The following is a 19772-nucleotide window of genomic DNA, read 5'->3' on the forward strand; positions in this document are numbered from 1 at the left end:
ATGGCAGAAAGTGAAGAAGAACTAAAGAGCCTTTTGATGAAAAACAAAGAGGAGAGTGAAAAGTTGGCTTAAAGCTCAACATTCAGAAAACTAAGATCATGGCATCTGGTCCCATCACTTCATGGCAAGTAGATGGGGAGACAATGGAAACAGTGGCAGACTTTATTTTTGGGGGGGCTCCAAAATCACTGCAGATGGTGACTACAGCCATGAAATTAAAAGATGCTTGCTCCTTGGAAGGAAAATTCTGACCAACCTAGACAGCATATTAAAAAGCAGAGACATTACTTTGCCAACAAAGGTCCATCTAGTCAAAGCTATGGTTTTTCCAGTAGTCATGTATGGATGTTAGAGTTGGACCATAAAGAAAGCTGAGCACCAAAGAATTGATGCTTTTGAACTACGGTATTAGAGAAGACTCTTGAGGGTCCCTTGGACTGCAAGATCCAACCAGTCAATCCTAAAGGAAATCAGTCCTGAATATTCATTGGAAGGACTGATGCTGAAGCTGAAACTCCAATACTTTGGCCACCTGATGGGAAGAACTGACTCAATGGAAGAGACTCTGATGTTGGGGAAGATTGAAGGTGGGAGAAGGGGACGACAGAGGATGAGATGGTTGGATGGCATCACGGACTCAATGGACATGAGTTTGAGTGAACTCCGGAAGTTGGTGATGGATAGGGAGGCCTGGTGTGCTTCAGTTCATGGGGTTGCAAAGAGTCGAACATGCCTGAGTGACTAACCTGAACGGAGATAATGTGAATTCTCATATGGAAGTTGTTAATTTAAGGCATAGGCCCCCTCTCCAAAATTATGGATAACATTAAGCAACGTGTTCTTTAATTTTTCACCAAGCACATCATAAAAATTTGAATATTCTTTGACTTCTCAGAATGTTACCTCCATAATATTCTATGACAAATGTGTTAATAATAAGAATGCAAAAATATTGTATTACTAATAACAGGAATGCCAAGCATTTACTAACACTACCAAAAGATTGATATGAACTGTCAGATTGTATCCTCCTAGCAACTTGTGAATTAAAATTTAATGTCCTTAATTTTGGAGGGAAAAAATGAGATCCTGATCAGTGGAAAAATCTATATTGAGAATTCCAGTCTTTTAGTTTTGCCCTCATTTCATTTGACTTCCTGTTGGAAAATAAAATTTCTAGAAAAAGAAATTAGACTTCATGTGTGTGGATTTCCATTTATGCCCTTGCCCTGGGGCCTGCAAACGTTAGGGGAGGCTCTGGAGATGTCAGGAGGCCTGTGCAGTTGGAAACCATCTTTCCACCATAAGGAGAAAATCTACCTTATAACCGGAGAAGGAAATGGCAGCCCACTCCAGTACTCTTGTCTGGAGAATCCCATGGACAGAGGAGCCTGGCGGGATGCAGTCCATGGTGTCGCAAGAGTCGGACATGACTTAGTGACTAAACCACCACCAGCACTACCTGATAACAGAACAAACTCAGAGAAAAGCAGAGGCAAGAAATGGAGAATGAGACTGAGAACTATTGATATGATTTACATCTCTGGGTCCTGAAGATCTCCCCAGAAGCATTTAGTTCCTTCACATGATAAATTCCTACTTTATGTTCAGGTTGAGTTTTCTGTCCTTGGTATCAAGTGACATGACTCATATGAAATCCCTCTTGAGTTTTGGTTCAGGAAAATGAAATATTTTCACATATATAGTTATCAATGAGAGTGACTAGATAGCAGCGTAAGGAGAACGGGAAGGAGCTGAATTGAGGAGGTTTTGGAAAATGGGCTTGAGTGAACGGTGGCAGGGGAAGAAATATTACAAATGCCATTCCAGGAATGTAAATACGAATAATCACTTCTGAGCCTTATACCCAAGAGCAACCTAGTGGTCCACAGATAAACTAAAAAAGGTTCACATAATTTGTATGACTGTGTATATGCTCTTTTCTGGAGAGAGAGTTCATAGCTATTCACAGATCCTCAAAACCAAAACAGAACTGTGAACTCCCATAATAAGAAATACTCCCATAATAAGTATTTCCCTACTAAATGGAGAAGGTTTCTGAAATAGGGGTGAGATGTAAAATAAAAAAGGTTTATTTTAGACTATAAAATCAGTAATCATGGCAGTGACTCTCAAATTACATGTTACAACCTACATTATAATCACGTGGGGCTGTTGTTTCAAAATTCATATTCATGGCCTCCATACAGACTCAGTAAAGCAGAAATTCTGGGTGCAGGGCCTAGGATACTCCATTTGAAATGTATGTCAATATTTTGAAATGTTACATACATGACTTTTCCATTTGATTGATAATTTGGCAGAATTTTAAGCAGAAATCATCTTCCTTCAGAATTTCAAATGCAGTGTTTCACTGTCTTTGAGCTTTGTGTTGCTATTGAGAAATCTGAGGAGCTTCTGATTCTTGATACTTTGTGACTTTCTCTCTGGAAGCTCATAGGATCTGTATCTTGCCCTTCTGAAAACCCCTATCCTTCATTCTTGGAGTTGATGATTTCTTCACATCTGGACTACTCTTTCAATATTCTTTTTTTTTTTTTTTTTTGAAGAGTATTTTTGTACTTTGCTCAGACATTCTGATTTTTTCCTAATTTCTGTGATTTTTCTAATTTCCACGAACTCTATTCCCATGCCCCTTAAAAAAAAAATAGCATCCTGTTGCAGTTTTCATCTTCTTTTACCTTTCTGGGGATATTACTGAGAGGTGTCTTTTTTTTTTTTTTTTAAAGTATCCTCCGAACAATGCTTGTTTCCTCCATACTCCTTTTTCTGTTGTTCGTTTTATATTATTTAATTGTTTTATTTGTTCTAGGTGATTAAAAGTAAGAGATAAGAAGTAAAAAGAGAGGGAGCTCTGAGTGAGTGACTGGTATTTTTGACTTTGAATTTCAAAAGGATGATCTCAGGGCATTTCTAATATCTTCAGTCAGGCACAAAGTTAGTTATATCCTTTTTAGATGAGGCTTAGGGTTAGTGGCCCACTCCAGTACTCTTGCTTGGAAAATCCCATGGACGGAGGAGCCTGTTAGGCTGCAATCCATGGGGTCGCTAAGAGTTGGACACAACTGAGCGACTTCACTTTCACTTTTCACTTTCATGCATTGGAGAAGGAAATGGCAACCCACTCCAGTGTTCTTGCCTGGAGAATCCCAGGGACGGGGGAGCCTGGTGGGCTGCCATCTATGGGGTTGCACAGAGTCAGACACGACTGAAGCGACTTAGCAGCAGCAGCAGTAGGGTTAGTGGTGCCCAAGCATCTACCAGAGAATTCACCCTCCCAGAGAATTAAACCTCCAAACTTCAGCCTGGGTGGGAGAAGGGCAGTTGCCCAGACATAAGGCTGGAGAAAGGATCTATAGATCTGCTTCTCAAGAGACTCTCACCTAATTCCCTGCATTTTCTGACATCGTAACCTCCATCCCTCCTTCATCTCTAATTTCTGAGGCACCTCTTGCAGTTCCAGTGATAGGGACAGAGTGAAAGGACAAAGTAGATGATTAAACAGTTAACGCCACTAGGGGATTGTAAGTGGAAAAATATGGGAAACCCTTGTTAGGTTAATGATTACTCAAGAGAGCAGGTTTGCTTAAGCACAAAACCAAGCAGCCTTGCTTAGCAACAAAACCATGCAACAGACACATGAGACACACCCCAAAACAATAAAACAATGGTGGCATGAGACCTGCGCAGTGAGCTCAGTAAATTAACGATCCCTGTACATGCTCTCTGCACACATACACACAAATGATAATTTGGGGACCTAGCTTGACTATTTAGGGGTGAGAAAACTCCCCTGCTCAACCTGGAAGAGGAGCTGAAGGAAGCAGGACATCTACTCAGGAAAGACAAAGAAATTCTTCTCCTCCCTACTTTTCCTTTGATTATAAAACTGTAGTCCAGTAAGTTCTTGGGAGTGTAGCACCCCCTTGCCCACCCACTTGAAAACATCACAAGCATCTTATTCTAATAAATCACTTATCTATCACTTTGCCTCTCGATGAATTCTTTTCTGCACTGAGAATAAAGAATTACGGTACCAGAGCCCTTTGGAGCCCCAGAAACAACACCCAAATTGTTTCCCTGAGAACTTTTGAAGATTCTATGAATTAGGTTATTGCTCAGGTTTCTGCACTGTGGGGAGTTGGGGTACCTAGGCCTCATACTTGTGCTTTCAAGCTTCCAAAATGTTGCTGTTAGCTCCCTGCCCTTTGGGGTTCAGCTTTTTACTGGAGTTTAAGCATGGAAGGAAGCGAAATTAGAGTCCATATTCAAACCACCATCTTAATTCAACAGATACCCATATCTTTAAAATCTTTGGGCCATTTCCACCAGGTACTACAGTCATCCCTTCCAAGGCACCCTACTTCTCCATTTTGAGGGCTCCCAATAGTTTTAGACTCCACAAGGAAGATATATACAACCATGACACACAAAAATGGTAGGCGATATACATTTGAGCCAATGCTCTGCCGGGCACCAGGGTCCTGGCTGCCTGGGCTCGGTGTGTGTTTTGCCAGAGTTTTACGTCTGTGTAAGTTTTGAAGTATTCATTAACAAAAGAAACCACTCATCACACACAATAAACACTTTCCATATTTAATAGAAGAATATTTGATGCAATTTCAATATACAGTCATTAAAAAAGAGAAACAGAAAAAGTAACAGCACATCCTCTGGGAAATCCCATGGACAGAGAAGCCTGGTGGGCTACAGTCCATGGTGTCGGAAAGAGTCGGACACAAACTAGCAACTAAAACAACAGTACATCCATCACCAAATTGGGCTGACCAACTTTCAGATTAAACAGTGCTAGGAAATCCCTTATTAACAGCAATCTGGAGTCCCAATTGGGAAAAAGTCCTGGGCAATGGGTCCACCCCACGGTTGAAACTTCAGATTGTAGTTTTGGGAACTCCCGCTCATAATCCCAGGTCACAAACTCAAATCGTCATCAGTTTACACTCAAAAAATACAGCTCTGGTTTTACTTTAATGTTTGCAATGCTGTTTTTTTTTTTTTTTTTCCACCTTTTAAGTCATAAGATTTTCCAGATACCAGGGGGTCTGACGAGGTCTCCAGAGGCTCCGAGGAAATCCAAGATCCACTCCCTCTCTTATCTAAAGCACTGTCCCTTGACTGGCTGATACGAGTTCGTGTGTTTGAGACAAACACCTAGCCCAGGCAGGGTTAGAAGGCAGTCAGAAACCTCTCCTGCTTCTAAAGCCTGCCCAGACTACCTGCTTTTTAATTTCCTTCACGAGGCTCTTGTTGTTGTTCAGTCGCTCAGTCGTGTCCGACTCTTTGCGACCCCATGGACTGCAGCACGCCAGGCCTCTCTGTCCCTCACGCTCAACATCTCCCTGAGTTTGCCCAAGTTGGTCTGCAAGGCGCCGGAGGCTCATAAACTTCAGTGCCTCCTTCCGACAGCCCAGATCCCCAGGGCTTGGAGACCGCAGCCTCCCCACCCCGCCCCGCCCCGCTTCCCCTCTCCCCTCCATAAAGCAGGCCCCAGCTGGGAACCCGAAGGTACCGTTGCCTGGTGAGCCGCTAGTATGGCACGGCTGCAGCTAGCAGGGAGCCGGCGCCTCGTTCCCTTGCCCCGCCGGGCGCCCAGACTCGCTCCGCTGCTGCTGCCGCTGCTGCTGGCGCTGCCCGATGGGGCAAGGGCGGACTGCCCGTGCAAGGTCCCAGCGCTGTGCCGTCCCATCACCCACCGCCCCGACTTCGAGGTCAGTGGCATCCCTCTCCCCTGACCCTCCGGGTCTGGTTCTCACAGGGCCCCCAAAAGACTTTGAGTAGAAGAACGGAGCCGGAAAAAGAGGTGTTGGGGGGTAGGGGGGCGGAACTAACTTTGCTCGCGGAGGACCTTTCTGTTCACGAATTTCCTTGAGGAAATTTGGGATCAGAGAGGTTGAGTAACTCCTCCCAGGTCTCACAGTTAAGTATTCCAACCTAGGCCTGAATCCAACACCCTTGCATCAGCCTGCTGTGTTTCTCCTGAGGTACTCTGGCCAAACAAGCAGGCCTGTAAGGAAACAACTCCCTAAGTAGCAAGACCTATTGGTTTCCAAGAGGATGAGGATGAGTTTGAGAGAATCAGCACTGCGGCGCGGTCCAGTGAAAGACTGACCGTGCTCCTTACTCTGCTTTTCTATACCCGGCACCCAAGAAGGGGGATAAAAATAGGTCTTTAATTTTCTAAAATGCATACCTAAAATATATATATTCTCTTCTTAAAATCCTTTCCCTCGGGATAATTTCTCAAAAGGGCTTCAAGTCCTTTCATGATTTAACCCTGACTACCTCTCTCTGGTTCATTATTGTCTTCCTCCAAATTCTAGGTGTCAGCCGAACATAACACTGGGCTCTCTGTGCCTCCAGGCACTTGCCACTATTTCTTCCTAGCTTACCCTCCCCTGCTTTCCAGACCCTGCTAATTTCCTCTGCCACCAATTAATTGGGACCCGTATATCTAATTGGAGAAGGCAATGGCACCCCACTCCAGTACTCTTGCCTGGAAAATCCCATGGATGGAGGAGCCTGGTAGGCTGCAGTCCATGGGGTCGCTAGGAGTCTGACACTACTGAGCAACTTCACTTTGACTTTTCACTTTTGTGCATTGGAGGAGGAAATGGCAACCCACTCCAGTGTTCTTGCCTGGAGAATCCCATGGACAGAGGAGCCTGGTGGGCTGCCGTCTGTGGGGTCGCACAGAGTCGGACACAACTGAAGTGACTTAGCAGCAGCAGCAGCATATCTAATTCATTCTTGTACTCTCAGTGTCTACCAGTGCCTGCCATATGATCGATGATTAATTAATATTTCTTTGGGTGGTCAGAATGGTATTCTTCCTGGTTTAAGTGAGGGTGCTTATTCCTGTTGTTTTGGCAGGTCTTTGTATTTAATGTTGGACATAAAACTTGGAAATATTATGACTGGTCACAGATTACAACTGTGGTACTTTTCTCAAATTATGACCCAGAACTTATGTGCCATGCTCATGCAAAAGGAGCCAGAGTAGTGTTAAAAGGTAAGGTACAACTTTAACCAGATGTGTCTAGCCAATTGGTAAGTTTAGTTGCATCATCTGCTATCTTGATTTCCAAAAATGTTCATGTTTATATGTTTAGCATCCTAAAATTAATCTTACTGTTTAATTCATTTTTCAGGTAGAGATATTTTTAAAGCATCAAGTCAACCACCATATGATCTGGGCAAAATATTGAGTCCTAATTAGCATGATGACCCTTAGCTAGCCATAGCTCACAATCTCTGTTTTTAATCTGAGAATATTACTAATTATTCATAATGGTTATTTAGAGATCAGTGACATTTTCTGTGATTTTGATGTATTATTTCTTCATTTGGAAAACTTAAATTTGAGGCTGAGCATTCAAAAATTATGAGATGTTTTAAAGATATTTGGATCTCTTTGGAATGGGTTTGTGAAATATATTTTATTAAAATGTGGAAAGCATGTATGTACAAAAGATGTCTATTTCTTCCATAGGAGATGTACCTGTAAAGGATATCATTAATGCTACTTTCAGAGCATCCTGGATAGCTCAACAAGTTAAGCTGGCCAAAACACAATATATGGATGGAATTAATCTAGACATAGAACAAGATGTTGCTCATTCATCACCTGAATATTATGCATTAACTGCTTTAGTCAAAGAAACCACAGACTCTTTCCATCATGAAATTAAAGGATCACAGGTGAAAATTCATTTGCTGTTTTTTGGAAACCCCTTGTTTTTCCTCTCAAAATTCATTAAGGTAGAATCTCAGTTTTACTGAGTAGGAAGTTTCAGCACATCCTAAAAAATTTTCTGGAACTTTTGAGGTTCTTAACTAAAAGAGTTTTATAAAATTTTAAGGTGCCAAACCTGTTCTTTATTCACATAAGGCTACAACACTGGAACTGCCCTACCTGCTTGTCTTGCAGCATGGCTAGATATAGTAGAAAGGCAGAGGAAGGACTCAGTTGGCCAGGCCCTGCTTTCATCAGTTCAGGACAGAAACAGCTTTTGCCTAAGAGTAGAGATAGTCCTGGAGAAGTGTCTCACTTGCTCCATAGACTCTGAATTACTTTGCAAAGCACCCATGGCCCAGTGAGACTCAAACCCTAATTCTAGGAACTGTATTTTTATCAAGAGTGATAGGTGGGTGATTCTGGTCTAGTTGGTCAACATGAATTTGAGAAGCACTAGAAAAATAATAGACAACATAAAAATTGATATCTCTGTGACTGCATGCAAGTAGGGAAGGTTTGTCAGTGTGGAATTCAATTTTCCAGACAAGTACACTTTAGATCAAGAATAGCAAATACCTGGCATGCAGGTCACCGTACTCTTCTCACAGATTTTGGCCTCAGAAACTTTTCCTTCATTCTCTAGATTGCTTTGTTAATAGGGTAGAATTAATGTGTGGGAACTTATTTGCTAGTCCTGATTAAACTATAGTGAAAGAACAAAGAGGAAGAGACTGAGCAAAGACTTGGCAGTATGAGTATCTATTTCCATGGGCAAGTAGAACAATTTGGGCTACTATGTCAAGTTCATATTAGGTAAGGTGGTGGGAAGTACGGTTGTCAAGCTGAGCCAGATTGTCACACAGAACATCCAGGATGTCACACTGAAGAGTATGCATTTGATTCTATATGTAATGGGTAAAGTGTGTAGAAAGTATCTGGGGAAGATTATTTATGGTAGTATGTAAAATTGTCTAGAGGAGACTTACAAGGAACCCAGTAATCCAATAACTTAGAATTTATGGTTTGAATAGGAATGATGGCATAACCCTAACCGGAGAAGGCAATGGCACCCCACTCCAGTACTCTTGCCTGGAAAAACCATGGACGGCGGAGCCTGGTAGGCTGTACTCCATGGGATCGCTAAGAGTCAGACATGACTGAACAACTTCACTTTCACTTTTCACTTTCATGCATTGGAGAAGGAAATGGCAATCCACTCCAGTGTTCTTGCCTGGAGAATCCCAGGGATGGGGAGCCTGGTGGGCCTCCGTCTCTGGGGTCACACAGAGTCGGACATGACGGAAGCAACTTAGCAGCAGCAGCAGCATAACCCTAATGCTCAGAAAGTGTTCATTGAATTAGTGGATAAAAGAAAAGGAAGGGGCAGAACAATTGTGAGAAGCTACCTAAAAGAAAATGTGAGATTAGCTATAGGATGAGAGAGAAAGAGAGTCAGAAAAAGCCCCAAAGTCCTTAAACCGGTGAGCAGAAAAAAAAAAAAAAAAAAAGAGCCCCTGGAAGGAGAAATGAATTTTGGGGAAAAGATGATAATTTAGGATTATAGAATTTGTCCTTACAGAATTAAACAACTAGAAGGGCTCTTGAAGAATTCTTTCTACACTGTCACTGTTATAGTTGGAAAACAGACCACGTATTTAAAATGAAATAATCTAGTTATATGAGAGCCAACATAAGAATCAGTCTTTTGATTTCTTTTCTAATACACTAACACTACCTGCTAAAAACAGTGTGAGATTAACCATGACAGGAAACCCAGTGAAACTCACTGCTCAGAAGAGAGGCAAGGACTTGCAAAATGAATTTAAAATTTACCTGCTTAGAGGCAGTCACTTTCTCTATCACCTTATTATACTTCCATTTTGTAAGAGGAGAGAGTGAAAAAATGAAGTCCAATATGTAAAAATTTCACTTTATAACCTATTTTGCTGGAGAGATTTGGGGAAAGCCTGTACTTACAAAACAGAGCTTTCTTTAGTGTTAATAATGAGAGAGTTATAGAGAGAATTTTGAGAAAGTCCTAAGAAGAGTTAAGTAGAATAAATTGGCCAAAGTGTAAAAATTTAACTAAAATACCTCAACTTTTTGTAATATTAATCAGTATATTTATTGAGAGCCTAATTAAGAAGAAAACTTTTAATGAAGCTTCAGAACATTTGCAGGCATATATAATACTCAATTTTGGAGAAGGAAATGGCAACCCACTCCAGTGTTCTTGCCTGGAGAATCCCAGGGACAGAGGAGCCTGGTGGGCTGCCGTCTATGGGGTCGCACAGAGTCGGACACGACTGATGTGACTTAGCAGCAGCAGCAGCAGCAGCATAATACTCAATTAAAGCAATAAATCTTAAGAGGCTTGTCCTTACCGAGGACTGGCTCATATTCAAAATGAAAGATAATTTATCACTCAAGTTTTATTTGAATATTTCCATAAAATCAACCTTTTAAGTGGCTTGTATAACATTTTGAGTTGATTATTATATACTAGTAGCCATAAAATACCACTACTCTTTAATTATAATATTGGACTAAACCTACCAGGTAGCATAAAAGGAATCAGGAGCTCAAACTCCCAACACAGTCCAGTCAGCTTGTGCCAAGAGATGACCTATGTAACTTGCACGATATTTTAAAGAATTTTAAAATTTGAATTCTTTCCATGTGTTTTACTCTCTAGTTGCTTATAGACCCTACCATACCCTACTGTGATTACATGAATTTTCTTTAATCAGTTGAGTTGCCAGTCTGTAGGCATTTGAGTTTAAAACTCCTCTTCTACAGTGTGCCCACTCCTGGTCATTGTACAAGTCCAAATATTTCCTGGTCCAAATATATGTCCATTATCTATATCTATATATGTCCAAAATATTGTCCAAAACACATGTCTGGGTCAGTCCATGCAGGCAAAAAATACATTTCTTAGAATTGTTCTCATTCTATACATGTCAAACTCTATGTTCATACACCTAAGTGGTTCTTTTTGGGCCTTAATATGAAGCAAGAGAATATATAATCAACAAAACATCTGCCGTAATATGCATATTTGATCATGTTACATAAAATGGTTTTTCTACAGGTAACCTTTGATGTACCTTGGGGTCCAAACTGCGTAGGTGCAAGGTGCTATAACTATACCGGAATTGCAGATGCCTGTGACTTTCTCTTTGTGATGTCTTACGACGAACGATGTCTGGCCTGTTCACAATGTATTGCAGGAGCCAATTCTCCCTATATTCAGACACTAACTGGTAAGAAATCACAAAGTGATCATTTATCAGTAACAGTAATTCTATAACCTCAAACATTAAGATATGTTTTAGTATTTCTAAGTCATTTGTATATGTTTTCCATTTGTAACACTTTCTTAAAACATAAACACCTCTTAATTTGAGAGCTTTAAATTTTATAAAAAGTTTTAACATTTTCAATTACTTCTTCTAAAAGTCTTGTCAGATAGGCGTAATAAATTAACCCTCCATTATAGATGAGATGAAGGGTGTTAAGATCTCATGATTGCATGGCTATTAGGTAGTGTATGGTTGGGATTCAAGCAGGTGTTCTAACTTCAGGTCACAGCTCTTTTCAGAAAGTTACGCAAAGAAGATATTTGCTTATTTAGAATTTGACAGATTTTTTTTGTTGAAATAACCAATGTTAAATAATTTAATAGCAAAGGTAGCTATAATGTAACTATTGTACATGATTGATAGTATTGTTTTTTACCTTATTTGACATTTATGTTTAGTACCCATGCTACATTGACAATTACATTCCTATTAAGAGTACTTCTGGTATGTCATTCATATGACATGGACTTTGCATTATCCTTTCTGAAGTTTGCGTTGGTTTGTATGCCATCAACCGATTGAATAAAAGATTGCTTGTTAACTTTTGGACTTAAGTGAGATTTTCTGGCATAGTTGGCACTGATTTAACTATTAAATAATAAATAAAAACCCCTTTATATTTCATATAGAGGTAAAATCATAGAACCTGACTTGATCTTTTTTATCATGTCCTAATTGTCTGGATGGGTTTCCCAGGTGGCTCAGTGTTAAAGAATCCACCTGCCAATGCAGGAGACCCTAGTTCAGTCCCTGGGTCAGGAAGATCCCCTGGAGAAGGAAATGGCAACCCACTACAGTATTCTTTCCTGGGAAATCTCATGGACAGAGGAGCCAGGAGGGCTATAGTCAGTGGGGTCGCAAAGAGTTAGACATTACTTAGTGACTAAACAACAACAAATTTTCTGAATAGACTAGTTTGATCAAAAGCATATCCTATTTAAAATTTGAAAAAATGTGTTATAATACAAAATAATTATTTAATCCAGTGTTTGCAAGCTGCGTTTATGAAAGATATGATAATTATGTATATCAGTAAAAGATTCATTATCATGTATGTTTGGGAAATGATGCATACTCCATCCCTCTCTTGGATATTGAACAGTACATGGTAACTTTAAAGACTCAGAAAAATGGCAAATTACTCAACTCATCCTAGCTAATCTTGGAACATGTCTTTGTATTTTGCAGCATGGGTAAGAAAGGAATTGATAGGACCATGGACTTATTCATTTTTCTCTGTTTCCTATCTATAGATTATCTGCTACCAAGTAAGATAAGGTAGCTGTAATTCATGTGTATAGTTCAGTTCAGTGTCTCAGTCGTGTCTGACTCTTGGTGACCCCATGAACCGCAGCACGCCAGGCCTCCCTGTCCATCACCAACTGCTGGAGTCTACCCAAACCCATGTCCATTGAGTTGGTGATGCCATCCAACCATCTCATCCTCTGTTGTCCCCTTCTCCTCCTGCCCTCAATCCTTCCCAGCATCAGGGTCTTTTCAAATGAGTCAGCTCTTTGCATCAGGTGGCCAAAGTATTGGAGTTTCAGCTTCAACATCAGTCCTTCCAGTGAACACCCAGGACTGATCTCCTTTAGGATACTGATAAAATATGAAACACTTGTGCATTCAAGAAGCAGTTTTGAGACCCCTGCCAGAAAGTTTGACTTATATAACTTTTTTAAAGCTTTAGAATCTAGGATATCAAATCTGTGCCTTAGTAGTTAATAGACACAATTAACATGCTTTCCTGAAATGTGCCAGTGTTCTTAAAATAAATTTTGTGAATTTTTTGCTTCAATTTGATTTTGATTATTTCGAATGTTTTCTATTAATTTGCATGCTGCAACTAAAAGAGCTGCATGCCAAAAATAAAAGATTCTGTAACATGCCACAACTAATGATCCTGCATACCAATGAAGACTCAGTGCAGCCAAATAAATAAATATTTTATAAAACAAATGACTTAGAAAGTGATACAAAATTTATAGACTTTAAGAGATGACTTTTATAGTATATTAGAGAAACACTGTAGTGTCTTGAATAAATGTACCTGTTTTTACAAACTTGGATTCTGAGTGGTTACATAGCTTGTATGAACACATTAGTAGATATATGAAGAGAAAAATAATATGATTTTTCTGTTCCTATTTGATCAGGATATGATGACTTCATCAAGATTGGAATTAACCCTAAGAAACTTGTAATGGGTATTCCCTGGTATGGTTATGATTTTACCTGCCAAAATCTATCAGTGGTAAGAACAAATCATTTCTTATGTAATTTTTTTCTCTTTCTAGAGCTTGGTTTGTTTCCTCTATATAAACTTTACTTTATTTAGAGTTTAGAAACTTCTCTCTATAGAATACATATACTTTATAGAGAACTTCTTTAATATAGTTTGGGACTAAATAAATAATTAAATCCCATACAAGTGTGTGAATATTTCTATATATCTATTTAATATTAAAATTTAACTTCAATTTGTATAGTCAGATTATCTACTTATAGTTTATATTTCATGTATAATAATTTTTTATAATTTTTGATTTGACTCTGAAGATTTGTTTAATTGATAATCTATAACATGAACATTTTTGCGTTTATAGGATCATGTTTGTACCACTGCAAAATACCCTTGTAGAGATGCTGTACATCATCAAGTGACATATCAAAAAATTATGAAGCAAGTAAATAGTTCTACTTCTGGAAGACTGTGGGATAAAAATCAGCAGTCTCCTTATTATCACTATAAAGTAAGACTATCCACAAGTTACAAATCTTTATTAGTTTTCATGATTGCATGTTTTCATAATTACATATTTGATAGTAAGATTTTCTTCTATCAGTTTTCTTATAGGATACAACATACAGACCGCTGTTTACATGAGTAGACTTGTGTTTGAACCTGAGTAATCAGGAACTTGACTTCCCTTGTGAGCAATTCAAGTTATGCTAATAGTGGAACAGATAGATCTGCATGGGCCACTTGTCATTTTAGATGATATAATAAAAACATGTATATCACAAACAATTTTCTTAGGAGTTGACAATTTTAAATGATGCCTGTGGCTTTTGAAAGGACTTTGGACCAAAATAGGTTACTTGCTCTGAAAATCTCCATTTTTCAAAGCAGTCTCATGATTGTTATGAGGCTGTTATATTGGAAGAAATGAGACTGAGACTAGAAGATGCATCATCATGCACTTTACAATGGAAAATTGTATCATTCCAAATTTATCCCACAGTTCAAACTGTGATATTAAATAAATTATAAACAATATTAAAAATTAGAGACTGAAAAATATTACAAACAGAAACTTGAAGAAACAGAGTAAATGACTAATAATTCTGTCAGGTAGTTTTTGATAAACAGGAATTGCCATACTGAAGGGATAAAAAAAGTTATATTATCCATAGTTTACCTTTAGCATAATAAAAACTTTTCCACACCTCAAAAATTTTTAAATACAAACCATCTTTGAATTTGCCTTAGATTATGTTAACTATTAAAGGAACCCTAAAATGATATGATGAATGTTAATTCCAGCAAGAATGTATATATATTTTTCTGATAGTCTGATATCAGACTACATATATACATATGTATATATATACATATATATATAAATGACTACATATATACATATTTAATAAATTATAATTGATGTACATGCCTGTATATCATTTATGTAGAAAGTTTTAGTGTAGAGCTTTTTAAACTTTAGAATCTAGACTCTAAAGTATAAACTTATTAATTAAACTTGGGTATATTGTGATCCTTCTCCTCCTTAAGGAGAAGGATGAGATGGCTGGGTGGCATCACCGACATGGGTTTGGGTGGACTCCGGGAGTTGGTGTTGGACAGGGAGGTCTGGCGTGCTACGGTTCATGGGGTCGCAGAGAGTCAGACATGACTGAACAACTGAACTGAACTGAATATTGTGATCCTGTCTTTACCAAACCGTATTTATAGAATTTTGTTCTGGGAACAGTTAATAATACATAGACACACACACATACACACATACACACACTTGAGTGGTTACTAGTGGGAAGAGCAGGGAGAGGGCAATATAGAAGGTGGGGAAGTGGGAGGAACAAATTTTTGGGTATAAGATAGGCTCAAGGATATATTGTACGGCACAAGGAATATAGCCAATATTGGAAAGTAACCTTCAAAATTGTGTAATTTTAAATTTTAAAGGTCAAATTAAATTCTAAAAGAATTTACTAAAAAAAACCACACACATACACACAAATACACATACACGCCATAGCCAAATATATCTGGAAAACACTACATACTGTAAGTCTCTCTTGAAAATTTATAATGTATAACATAATATTCAAGGATTTGAGATGTAAATTTGGAAAACTCAGCAGTGGCCACAGGACTGGAAAAGGTCCGTTTTCATTCCAATCCCAAAGAAAGGCAATGCCAAAGAATGCTCAAACTACCGCACAATTGCACTCATCTCACACGCTAGTAAAGTAATGCTCAAAATTCTCCAAGCCAGGCTTCAGCAGTATGTGAACCGTGAAATTCCTGATGTTCAAGCTGGTTTTAGAAAAGGCAGAGGAACCAGAGATCAAATTGCCAACATCTGCTGGATCATGGAAAAAGCAAGAGAGTTCCAGAAAAACATCTATTTCTGCTTTATTGACTATGCCAAAGCCTTTGACTGTGTGGATCACAATAAACTGTGGACAATTCTGAAAGAGATGGGAATACCAGACCACCTGATCTGCCTCTTGAGAAATCTGCATGCAGGTCAGGAAGCAACAGTTAGAACTGGACATGGAACAACAGACTGGTTCCAAATAGGAAAAGGAGTACGTCAAGGCTGTATATTGTCACCCTGCTTATTTAACTTATATGCAGAGTACATCATGAGAAATGCTGGGCTGGATGAAGCACAAGCTGCAATCAAGATTACTGGGAGAAATATCAATAACCTCAGATACGCAGATGACACCACCCTTATGGCAGAAAGTGAAGAAGAACTAAAAAGCCTCTTGATGAAAGTGAAAGTGGAGAGTGAAAAAGTTGGCTTAAAGCTCAAATTTCAGAAAACAAGATCATGGCATCTGGTCCCATCACTTCATGGGAAATAGATGGGGAAACAGTGGAAACAGTGTCAGACTTTATTTTTCTGGGCTCCAAAATCACCGCAGATGGTGACTACAGTCATGAAATTAAAAGATGCTTACTCCTTGGAAGGAAGGTTATGACCAACCTAGATAGCATATTCAAAAGCAGAGACATTACTTTGCCAACAAAGGTTCGTCTAGTCAAGGCTATGGTTTTTCCTGTGGTCATGTATGGATGTGAGAGTTGGACTGTGAAGAAGGCTGAGCGCTGAAGAATTGATGCTTTTGAACTGTGGTGTTGGAGAAGACTCTTGAGAGTCCCTTGGACTGCAAGGAGATCCAACCAGTCCGTTCTGAAGGAGATCAGCCCTGGGATTTCTTTGAAAGGAATGATGCTAAATCTGAAACTCTAGTAGTTTGGCCACCTCAGGCGAAGAGTTGACTCATTGGAAAAGACTCTGATGCTGGGAGGGATTGGGGGCAGGAGGAGAAGGGAACGACAGAGGATGAGATAGCTGGATGGCATCACTGACTCGATGGATGTGAGTCTGGGTGAACTCCGGGAGTTGGACAGGGAGGCCTGGAGTGCTGCGATTCATGGGGTCACAAAGAATCGGACATGACTGAGCAACTGAACTAACTATAGTACATACGGAGAAGGCAATGGCAACCCACTCCAATACTCTTGCCTGGAAAATCCCATGGATGGAGGAACCTGGGAGGCTATAGTCCATGGGGTCACTATAAGTCGGACACGACTGAGCGACTTCACTTTCACTTTTCACTTTCATGCATTGGAGAAGGAAAATGGCAACCCACTCCAGTGTTCTTGCCTAGAGAATCCCAGGGACGGGGGAGCCTGGTGGACTGCCGTCTATGGGGTCACAAAGAGTTGGACATGACTGAAGCGACTTAGCAGCAGCAGCATAGTACATAAAGTAATTTAATTGTTTGACATAGAACCCTGTTTCCCAACACTCTTAGAAACTTGCAGGGGAACAGTTTTTCACGGACATCAGTTTGGTAAATGGCTTATTTAACCAATTATATATAGTTTGGAAATACATATTTTAAAATAAATAGTTTACCCTATTATGTAGTTTTTTTGTAATTCCTTTTTTTTTTCCTTAATGCATAATAAGACATATTCTTTAAGATTTTAGAACTGAGGAAACATCTTGATGAGCCTTGAAAACTATTCATTTCATGGCACTTCAGACAGCCATCTAGTTATAACCAATTTGTTCTCCTTCATTCTTTGTAAAATTCCATAGCAACCCAAATCAAGTTTCTGTTTTTACTGAAGAGAATCATTGTGCTTTCTAAAGCTGTCTCAGCAATAGCAGCTTCCTGTTGCAGTCAATATTCTTGGAGGCATATGTTCCTTAACCAGGCATATGTCAAACTTACAAATATCCAGTTTTTCATCCTTTGATCCTTCACTATTTGAGGTATTTGAAATTTTTAATATGTCAGAAAGACTCAAAGTACTATTGGGTTGGCCAGAAATTTCATCCTAATTTTGTAAGCTAGTATGGAAAAAAGCTAAACGAACTTTTCGGCCAACCCAATAGAATGATGACAAAATTCAAAGGGATATGTCTTTGGGGCAATATGTCTTTGCTCCTGCCTCTAAAAAAATAAATCTTTCTATATTTAGGGACAAGGTTTGCAAGTTGTCTTTTAATATCGAATCACAATTGATACTAGAGCATGTATGCCTTTTTCTAAACAATTTATATAATAGGATGTAAGATATAGTAATGAATCTGCTACACTTATATGTAATGAATCAGCTATACTTATATATACACACCTTATTCATTTACCAAGTGACTACTATCCTTTAAAGCAGTCATCTTATGAGATGATTCTAATTCTCATGGTGCTAGCATAAATAAAAATATTACTGACATTCATTGAGAATTGCCTTTAAAGAGTTCCCCAGATGTATATAAAAATTAGTAAATTATTTTAAATCGCAGATTGTTCTATTTTTTACTTCCTATCTTTCCCCTTTCCTTTACCCTTTTGCTTAATTCTGCTCCTTTCCTCTTTCTTTTATCCTTTATCCGTAGCTTATATACCTTCTAAAAGAGACTACGGTTAGTGCTAGATAGAGGCAAGTGGTAGTGGGGAAAAGGACTTTTAAGGAAAGTAAGCATAAGACCAATTTCTAGTTTGTGGTTCTTAATCAGGTGTGTGCCTACGTCACCCATGGGGTCCAGACCCACAGGCTCTTAGACTCAATTCTTTAAGACCTAGAAAAGGAGATATTTTCTTCATCCATTGCCATTACCTTTTGATCTGACTGTTTCATCATAAACAAAGACACCTGTTGAGCTTCTAACTAGGTACATTCCCAGGAACTGTAAGTGAATGCAAAAAACAAAACAAAACAAAACGTGTATAAGTTGGTTTTAGAAGGCAAGAGCAGTGATCCTCCTTAATCTTGACTACATATCAGAATCACCTAATGGAACATTAAAACATAACACAAAGAAACAAATATATGTTATAGCACTAGCCCTGGAAGATTTTGATTCAATAGTTTTCATGTGGTGTGGGTCCTAGGAATCTGTTTTTAAAAGTCCTCACAAGTGATTCAGATGTGAACAGCACATCTTGGTTGATAATCACCAAATCAGAGCAAGGAAGGAATCTTAGGGCATGAGGAGGATTTTAAATAGGATATATTGGGAGGCTCATTTGTGTAATCTCTATTGTTATAAAAGTACTACAGGCAATGATATCTAGAAAGTATCACATATAGAATGATGGACTGTATTATGCATGTCCTGAAAGTTTTATTATTTCAATTGTACCCTATTTGAATCATTGGATTTAAGAAACACTTTTTCCTCTTATTGTGCAGACTATTTTCAAGTTACATTTTAATTTATTTGTACAGGATCAGGCTGGCCATTTCCATCAAGTGTGGTATGATGACCCTCAGAGCATTTCTCTAAAGGCATCATATGTACAAAAACGTGGCATACTCGGCATTGGCATGTGGCATGCAAACTGCCTTGACTACTCTGGAGATGCTATAGCAAGACAGCAAACTGAAGAAATGTGGAAAGCCTTAAAACCAAACCTGTGACCAGAGATGAACATCTTGTGTTAAACTATGAAGATTTAGAAAAATGATCTGTTTAAATCTATCTAGTTTCTGGAAGAGATTAAAAAATTTAGACCTTTTTTCATGTTCTTATATGTTTTAGTTATTAGTATTCTCAAAAACAGATAAAGAACAAAGAAATGCTTTGTTTGAAATTGAAAAATACCTATGTATATCTTCTGTGTACAACAACATAAAGGTAAAGGTAAGAAGCAAGTCAACTTACCATGTCAAATATTCCCCTGTAAGAAGTTTAATACTATAGTTGGGAACAATTGCTTTCAGAATTTTATTATGCTAAAATTTTAAATGATAATAAATGATAAAATATATACTTACAAATCAGTGACAATTTATAAATATGTATAATTTGAAGTGGAAATTGTTTGCCTAGGGATAGATTTTTAAAAATTTAGTC

At 38.7% G+C, this 19772-nt stretch overlaps 2 protein-coding genes across 4 annotated transcripts in view; one reads left to right on the forward strand and one right to left on the reverse strand.

The window, feature by feature from the left end:
• Positions 1-5529: 5529 nt before the first annotated feature.
• Positions 5530-19416, forward strand: CTBS (chitobiase). The gene is made up of 7 exons (XM_019958395.2): positions 5530-5750; positions 6913-7051; positions 7532-7740; positions 10872-11043; positions 13299-13396; positions 13749-13895; positions 19145-19416. Exons 1-7 carry the CDS (start codon positions 5574-5576, stop codon positions 19334-19336), a joined length of 1134 nt encoding a protein of 377 aa, XP_019813954.2. The 5' UTR covers positions 5530-5573; the 3' UTR covers positions 19337-19416.
• Positions 10928-19772, reverse strand: part of SPATA1 (spermatogenesis associated 1) — a 76609-nt gene continuing 67764 nt past the window's right edge. For 2 of the 3 annotated variants that reach the window (XM_070786209.1, XM_070786208.1), the window contains exons 14-15: positions 18533-18602; positions 10928-11040 (exon numbers count right to left, since the gene is read on the reverse strand). In XM_070786209.1, coding sequence (XP_070642310.1) covers positions 18580-18602 — 23 coding nt within the window. In that variant the 3' untranslated portion in view covers positions 10928-11040; positions 18533-18579. The remainder of the gene's footprint in view (positions 11041-18532; positions 18603-19772) is intronic. The other variant, XM_070786210.1, reaches the window with a different exon arrangement.

Source organism: Bos indicus, chromosome 3 (assembly GCF_029378745.1).
Source record: "Bos indicus isolate NIAB-ARS_2022 breed Sahiwal x Tharparkar chromosome 3, NIAB-ARS_B.indTharparkar_mat_pri_1.0, whole genome shotgun sequence".
In the NCBI taxonomy this organism is placed as follows: Eukaryota; Metazoa; Chordata; class Mammalia; order Artiodactyla; family Bovidae; genus Bos; species Bos indicus.